We start from the raw sequence: 8,331 nt of genomic DNA on the forward strand, positions 1-8,331 counted from the left end.
CTAGCTACGTCTGTTAACGACGTTAAATTTTTGTGTGTAGTACACATTGTTTTTTTTTTTTTTAAATACTACATATTTTTTTGAAAAATATGTGTGTCCAGAGTACGAGCAATTTTGAGGATTTCTGTCCCCAACCCAACTGTTCTGTTGACAGGTTGTGAAAAAAAGCCATTGTTGATGCACTATTTTGTCCTGTTGACATGTTGTGATAATGTCCATTGTTGATGGACTGTTTTGGACAATGTTTGTCCTTGTGTTCTAATAGCTACGTCAGTTAACGACGTTTTGTTTTTATGTGTAGTACACATTGTTATTTATGAATAAAAACTAAATTTGTATTTGAAAAAATGTCTGGTCATTTTTTATTTAAAAAAAGGTTATTTCAATTTGCAGAATATGAACTGTGGGTAATGGGATAATAACAGTGTCAGTGACTAAAGAGTAAGTTGTGGACACAAGGTTTGATTTTTCAAACAAAGTTCTTTTTTATTAATTCCTTTTTTTTTTTTTAAATGATAAAGAACAAAAGGACATTGAATGCATGGGGTTAGCCATCCAATCTGCTCAGCTGTACTGATGAAGAACACAAGGGCCTTGATTGCTTTGGGGTTAGCCATCCGATCTGCTCTTCTGTACAGGCTGACAACTTGATGGGGGTTAGGTGTCCGATCTTCTCTGCTGTTCAGGCTGCTCAACACCGGCACAGGAGTATTGCCAGTGCACGGCACCTTCAGGACTCATGAAGTAGTCAGTGAAGGTTTCTCGCACACGCAACCCCAAGATGGATTGCCTGCCTTGACCCAAGTTGTCCACTGCAATTAATTCAGACAGCTGTGACTCCTCAACTACCTCTGTGCTGTAGTCCCGAACGTAGTTGTGGAGAACACAGCATGCCTTTATCACAATGTCAACGGTCTCCGTATCTAGCTGGATGGCAGTGTGAAAGATCCTCCACTGACTACACATGATCCCAAAGGTGCATTCCACATATTTTCGTGCACGGCTCAGCCGATAGTTGAAAATCCTCCACCGGTCATCCAGTGCCCTTCGTGGGTATGGGCGCAGCAGGTTTGTTTTTAAAGGAAATGCCTCATCCGATACCATCACAAAGGGTATAGGATGTGTGGAACCGAGCAAAGGTCTTGGGGCTGGGAGCGTTCCGCCATCTCGAAGAATTTGAAGTCCAATCTGTGATGATTGCAGCACCCGAGAGTCCCCAGAACTGCCATAAGCACCAACGTCGATAGCAACAAACTTGTAATGGGCATCAGCCACCGCCATCAGGACCACAGAAAAATACTTCTTATAATTAAAGAAGCGTGATCCTGATCTTGGTGGCTTCAGCACTCTCACATGTTTGCCATCGACAGCACCTACGCAGTTGGGGAAATTGGCCACAGACTGAAAGCCTGCTGCTACCTGCAGCCAAGTCTCCTCGGTTGGGCAAGGCATCACGATGGGCTGCAACTTCTGCCAGATGACGGCACATGTGCACCTCACAATTTGAGAGATGGTGGATTTGCCAACCTTAAATTGGAGGTGCAGGGATGTGTAGCTCTCTCCTGTGGCCAAAAACCTGGAAAAAAAATTAAAAAAAATTAGAATATTTTTAATAACGATGAAAATATGCATGACAACATAAATAGTACGATTCAGGGGCACTAAATCTGTAAACATTGTGGCGCAGTGGCAGCATTATGGGGGCACTTGCAGCATTGTGGTGCAGTGGCAGCATTATGTGGGCACTTGCAGCATTGTGGCGCAGTGGCAGCATTATGGGGGCACTGGCAGCATTGTGGCGCAGTGGTTGCATTATGGAGGCAGTGGCAGCATTGTGGCGTAGTAGCAGCATTATGGGGGCACTGGCAGCATTGTGGCACATTGGCAGCATTATGGGGGGCACTGGCAGCATTGTGGCACAGTGGCAGCATTATGGAGGCTGTGGCAGCATTGTGGCGCACTGGCAGCATTTTGGGGGGCACTGGCAGCATTGCGGCGCAGTGGCAGCATTATGGAGGCTGTGGCAGCATTGTGGCGCAGTGGCAGCATTATGGGGGCACTGGCAGCATTGTGGCGCAGTGGCAGCATTATGGCGGCACTGTGGCAGCATTAACTATGGGGCCAATGTGTGGAGTTTGTGTTTAAAAAAAAAAAGGGCCTTACCGCAAGGTGATGAGCAGCCTTTCCTCGGCAGAGATTGATCTTCGCATGCATGTGTCTTCGTAGCTGAGTTGTGGAGTCAGAATTATCAGAAGGCGATCAAATGCCTGAATCGTAAGCCGGCAAAACTGGATAAATTTCTCCGGATAACTGAATTTAAAAAAAAAAATTAAAAAATTCTAAAACCACAGATATATAACACAACAGTGTATAACAGCAATAAAAAAAAATAAGTGAACACAGGTGACAATATATCTTTTCTACCTATATCTTACCTCCTTAAATCTTGGTAAAGGACATGGAAGTGTCCCTTTTCCTCCCGCTCATTAATAATAGGATGAACCCACATCCGTTTTGGACGTCTTCTACTCCTTCTCCGAGATTGCTCCTATGGGAGAATATAGTCTTTATTATTTACATGGTACTGTACAACGCATGGACAATCGCTGCTAAGGCTACTTTCACTTCCATCAGTACTGTTCCGTCACAATACATTGGCGCCAACATACCAACTGACGTTGTGAAATAACTGCATGACGTGGGCAGCAGATGCAGTTTTTCTACACATCCACTGCCCATTCTGCAGTCTGGGGAGGAGGGGGTGTATTTTCTGCCGTACATGCGCAGTCAAAAATGGCGGATGCGATGCACCAAAAAAGTAACATGGAAGGATTTTTTGTGTCGACGGTCTGCCAAAATACGACGCATACGTCGCATAATGGATGCAACGTGCGGCAAAACGTCGCAAACCGTTGCAAATACAAGTGTATGGGAAAAAAAAATCCTGCGAGCACATATGCAGGATCCGTTTTTTCCCAAAACGACAGATTGCGAGGGAGCTCTACGGAAGTGGGAAGCAGCCTATTCGCAGCAACAGAAACACTGCATATCCACAGCATAGTCCGCATAGTGTGCACATCTAATGACATTATATTACCTGCTCACTGTGGTGGTGCAGCAAAAGCAGTACCGTCAGCAACAAAAGATGGTTTTGTTGTGGGGAAAGACGCCAATGGGGCTGAACGTGCGGCATGTTGAATGCAACAAAAAGGCAAAATGGAGAAGAGGGGTTGGAACAGGAAATGACCTATTGAGAGTCTCTTTTTTTTCTTTTTTTTTAACCAACTTTATTTGTTCTTTAAAACGCTTAAAAAACGCTTAAAAAACGTTGGAAAAAACCACATCAAAAATGCACCAAAAACGCACCAAAAACGCATGCGGATTTCCGGAAGAAAATATCCGGTTTTCGTCAGGAAAATAGCATGAAAAATCTGCACACATTCCTGAACGTGTGCACATAGCCTAAGACTGCTTCCACTGCCCACGTCGGACATTTCTTTCACAGCATGCGTTGGTACGTCGGCCCGACGCACTGCAACGGGCCCGTACCGACGCTAGTGTGAAAGCAGCCTTATACTGACAAGTAGACAGTCACCGAGGATGGCAGGCAGCAAGGATTCTGGGAGATATGTGGTGGAGGGAGCAGGGTGACAGCAGCACAGAGTATTTCAGGAGAGCAGTGTGCTGGTCTATGGGGGCCCCCTGTTTGGTGCGCGGAGCAGCCAGGGATTGTACATAGAGCACTGTCTTTTATACACATGGATGGACCGTCTGCTCCACAGAAATCCAGGAAACATTTCTGCAGATTGATGGCCTGTTCTGATCCAGACTTTGCATGCAGACCCCATTCCCCTCCTCAGATCCTGTGTTCCCCATCCTGTCCTGGCGATGTGTGAAAGCGAGGTGACAGGCGCAGTCCGGGGTGACGCTGGGAAGGAAATGTAGCCATATAGTAACGATAAAAATGAGACTCCTCTCTTCAGCTACCTCACCAGCCTTCCCCTGACTGCACCTAACTGGAGGTCATGCTGCCCCCTCTATTACCCCAGACCCTCGTGCAGGTGCTCAGCCAGAACCACCATAGAATGGGTCTGCTTTCTGAAGATAATACTGCCATAGTGTTCTCACATAATACCGCCATATAGATCACACACAATACTATCAAATAGATCACACAATACTGTCATACTGTTCTCACATAATACCACCATATAGATCACACATAATACCGCCAGTGTTCTCACATACCGCCATATAGATCACACATAATACTGCCATAGTGTTCTCACATAATACCGCCATATATATCACACATAATACTGCCATAGTGTTCTCACATAATACCGCCATATAGATCACACATAATACTGCCATAGTGTTCTCCTATAATACCGCCATATAGATCACACATAATACCGCCAGTGTTCTTACATACCGCCATATAGATCACACATAATACTGCCAGTGTTCTCACATAATACCGCCATATAGATCACATATAATGCTGCCAGTGTTCTCACATAATACCGCCATATAGATCACACATAATGCTGCCAGTGTTCTCACATAATACCGCCATATAGATCACACACAATACCACCATATAATTCTCACAATACTGATCAAGCATAATACCACCATACAGATCACATAATACCGTCATATAGATCTCACATAATGCCATAATACAGCATGACGCCCGCAGCTCCTGTTATAGCACGCATTGAGTTGTGTGTGCAATGGGGAAAGATATGCAGGGGGGAGAGGAGTGCATAGGAGAGGATTAGATACATGGTTCACCAGACAGTATCACACAAGAGAGGATTAGATACACGGCTCAGCAGACAGTATCACACAGGAGAGGATTAGATACACGGCTCAGCATAATATCACACAGTATAGGATTAGATACACGGCTCAGCAGACAGTATCACACAGGAGAGGATTAGATACACGGCTCAGCATAATATCACACAGTATAGGATTAGATGCATGGCTCAGCATAGTATCACACAGGAGAGGATTAGATACACGGCTCAGCATAATATCACACAGTATAGGATTAGATGCATGGCTCAGCATAGTATCACACATGAGAGGATTAGATACACGGGCCAGCAGACAGTATTACACAGGAGAGGATTAGATACACAGCTCAGCACAGTATAGTGATAGATACATGGTCTGATGTCCTGTGAGGAGCTGCAGTGAGAGGTCGGAGCAGCACAGAGCCTCCCCCATCCCCCCTCTGTTACCTCTCTGCAGTTCCTGATAGAGGACATCAGACCACAGCACTTCACCCTCTCTAGCGATTCTAGAGATTACAGCCACACACCAGGAAGCAGAGGACAGGGAACGGCCGCTGACAGTGTGAGGGGAGACAGATGTAGCTGCCCCTCCAACAGCACAGCTCTCAGTCACAGTGGAGCTCACAGCTACACTCCACTGTAGGCTGAAGCAAGATGGCGCCGACCTCCTGCCTCTGCTGTGATGTGGAGACAGCCCAGGGGGCGTGGCCACATCAGAGCAGAGAGCAGCTTATAATAATAGCTATGGGGTCGGCTCCCGACCGCAGCCTCCTATGCCCAGGGCTGCCGTATTTGCAGAGTGTAAGTGTCGTGCTGGGACTGTTACACTGCTGGAAAGCAAAATGGCGGCGCCCAGTGGCTGCAAAATTAATTAATAATAAAAAAGATATTAAAGTTAAAAAAAATAATTTTGTATTAAAAATAATTTTAATACTATTATACTAAATTTATACTATTATACTAAAAGCATATGAAAAAATACTTTGGTGAAGGGGACTCAAGATTTGCCTAGAGGCCTCCACAGGGTTCAATGTTGTGAATTCTGTGGCAGAGCTCCCTCCTGTGGTCACAAGTGGTACTTCGGCTGATTCTCTCTGTGAGCTTCCGTTGGTGGAGGAAAGTGGTACTGCAGCTTCTGAGTTTCCTTCCTCAGGTGATGTGGTGAAGTCGTTAGGTGCTGCTCTATTTAACTCCACCTAGTGCTTTGATCCTGGCTTCCAGTCAATGTTCTAGTTTTGGACCTGTTTCCTCCTGGATCGTTCCTGTGGCCTGCTGCTCTGCATAGCTAAGTTCCGCTTTTGCTTTTTGTTTGCTGTTTTTTTCTGTCCAGCTTGCTTATTTGTTTTCTCGTGCTTGCTGGAAGCTCTGGGACGCAGAGGGTGTACCTCCGTGCCGTTAGTTCGGTACGGAGGGTCTTTTTGCCCCCTTTGCGTGGTTGTTTGTAGGGTTTTGTGTTGACCGCAAAGTTACCTTTCCTATCCTCCCTCTGTTCAGAAAGTCGGGCCTCACTTTGCTAAATCTATTTCATCTCTACGTTTGTCTTTTCATCTTAACTCACAGTCATTATATGTGGGGGCTGCCTTTCCCTTTGGGGTATTTCTCTGAGGCAAGGTAGGCTTATTTTCTATCTTCAGGCTAGCTAGTTTCTCAGGCTGTGCCGAGTTGCATAGGGAGCGTTAGGCGCAATCCACGGCTGCCTCTAGTTGTGTTGGAGAGGATTAGGGATTGCGGTCAGCAGAGTTTCCACGTCTCAGAGCTCGTTCTATGTTTTTGGGTTATTGTCAGGTCACTGTATGTGCTCTGACTCCTATGTCCATTGTGGTACTGAATTACCAGATCATGACAGTACTGGAAGCCAAAAGTACTAATGATTCTCAATAGAGGGAAAAAAGAAGTTCTGAGACCTTTTTTTTTTCTCTGCACTGTGTTTTGCCTTTTTTTTCCCCTAGACATTTGGGTGATTCAGGACACAGGTGTGGACATGGACATTCAGGGTCTGTGCTCTTCAATGGATAATCTCGTTATAAATGTACAAAAGATTCAAGATTTGGTGGTTCAGAAGCCTATGTTAGAACCAAGAATTCCTATTCCTGATTTGTTTTATGGTGATAGAGCCAAGTTTGTGAATTTCAAAAATAATTGCAAACTGTTTCTGGCCTTGAAACCTCGCTCCTCTGGTGACCCAGTTCAACAAGTGAGAATTATTATTTCTTTTTTGCGTGACGACCCTCAAGACTGGGCATTTTCCCTTGCGCCAGGAGATCCTGCATTGAGTAATGTTGATGCGTTTTTCCTGGCGCTCGGATTGCTGTACGATGAGCCTAATTCAGTGGATCAGGCAGAGAAAAATTTGCTGGCTCTGTGTCAGGGTCAGGATGAGATAGAGGTATATTGTCAGAAATTTAGAAAGTGGTCCGTACTCACTCAATGGAATGAAGGTGCGCTCGCAGCTATTTTCAGAAAAGGTCTCTCTGAAGCCCTTAAGGATGTCATGGTGGGATTTCCTATGCCTGCTGGTCTGAATGAGTCTATGTCTTTGGCCATTCAGATCGGTCGATGCTTGCATGAGCGTAAATCTGTGCACCATTTGGTGGTATTACCTGAGCTTAAACCTGAGCCTATGCAGTGCGATAGGACTTTGACCAGAGTTGAACGGCAAGAACACAGACGTCTGAATGGGCTGTGTTTCTACTGTGGTGATTCCACTCATGCTATCTCTGATTGTCCTAAGCGCACTAAGCGGTTCGCTAGATCTGCCACCATTGGTACGGTACAGTCAAAATTTCTTCTGTCCGTTACCTTGATCTGCTCCTTGTCATCGTATTCTGTCATGGCATTTGTTGATTCAGGCGCTGCCCTGAATTTGATGGACTTGGAGTATGCTAGGCGTTGTGGGTTTTTCTTGGAGCCCTTGCAGTGTCCTATTCCATTGAGAGGAATTGATGCTACGCCTTTGGCCAAGAATAAGCCTCAGTACTGGACCCAGCTGACCATGTGCATGGCTCCTGCACATCAGGAGGTTATTCGCTTTCTGGTGTTGCATAATCTGCATGATGTGGTCGTGTTGGGGTTGCCATGGCTACAAGTCCATAATCCAGTATTAGATTGGAAATCCATGTCTGTCTCCAGCTGGGGTTGTCAGGGGGTACACGGTGATATCCCTTTTCTGACTATTTCATCATCCACCCCTTCTGAGGTTCCAGAGTTCTTGTCTGATTACCGGGATGTATTTGATGAGCCCAAGTTCGATACCCTACCTCCGCATAGGGATTGTGATTGTGCTATCGATTTGATTCCTGGTAGTAAATTCCCAAAAGGTCGACTGTTTAATTTATCTGTGCCTGAGCACGCCGCTATGCGGAGTTATGTGAAGGAGTCCTTGGAGAAGGGGCATATTCGCCCGTCATCGTCGCCATTGGGAGCAGGGTTCTTTTTGGTAGCCAAGAAGGATGGTTCACTGAGACCTTGTATAGATTACCGCCTTCTAAATAAGATCACGGTTAAATTTCAGTACCCCTTGCCG

At 45.6% G+C, this 8,331-nt stretch overlaps 1 protein-coding gene across 1 annotated transcript; it reads right to left on the bottom strand.

Moving 5' to 3' along the window:
• Positions 1–533: 533 nt before the first annotated feature.
• Positions 534–2,543, bottom strand: LOC138674121 (uncharacterized). The gene is made up of 3 exons (XM_069762049.1): positions 2,436–2,543; positions 2,164–2,310; positions 534–1,576 (listed from the first exon to the last, which is right to left on the bottom strand). Exons 1-3 carry the CDS (start codon positions 2,507–2,509, stop codon positions 658–660), a joined length of 1,140 nt encoding a protein of 379 aa, XP_069618150.1. The 5' UTR covers positions 2,510–2,543; the 3' UTR covers positions 534–657.
• Between the last annotated feature and the right edge of the window lie 5,788 nt (positions 2,544–8,331).

Source organism: Ranitomeya imitator, chromosome 4, assembly GCF_032444005.1.
Source record: "Ranitomeya imitator isolate aRanImi1 chromosome 4, aRanImi1.pri, whole genome shotgun sequence".
In the NCBI taxonomy this organism is placed as follows: Eukaryota; Metazoa; Chordata; class Amphibia; order Anura; family Dendrobatidae; genus Ranitomeya; species Ranitomeya imitator.

Excerpts from the sequence above, each read along its gene's own strand:
- LOC138674121 (XM_069762049.1), bottom strand. The coding sequence starts at position 2,509 with ATGTGGGTTCATCCTATTATTAATGAGCGGGAGGAAAAGGGACACTTC. Across the intron at positions 2,311-2,435 it reads CTTTACCAAGATTTAAGGAG|TTATCCGGAGAAATTTATCC; the intron begins GTAAGATATAGG and ends TTTTAAATTCAG. Across the intron at positions 1,577-2,163 it reads AGGCTGCTCATCACCTTGCG|GTTTTTGGCCACAGGAGAGA; the intron begins GTAAGGCCCTTT and ends TTTTTTTTCCAG.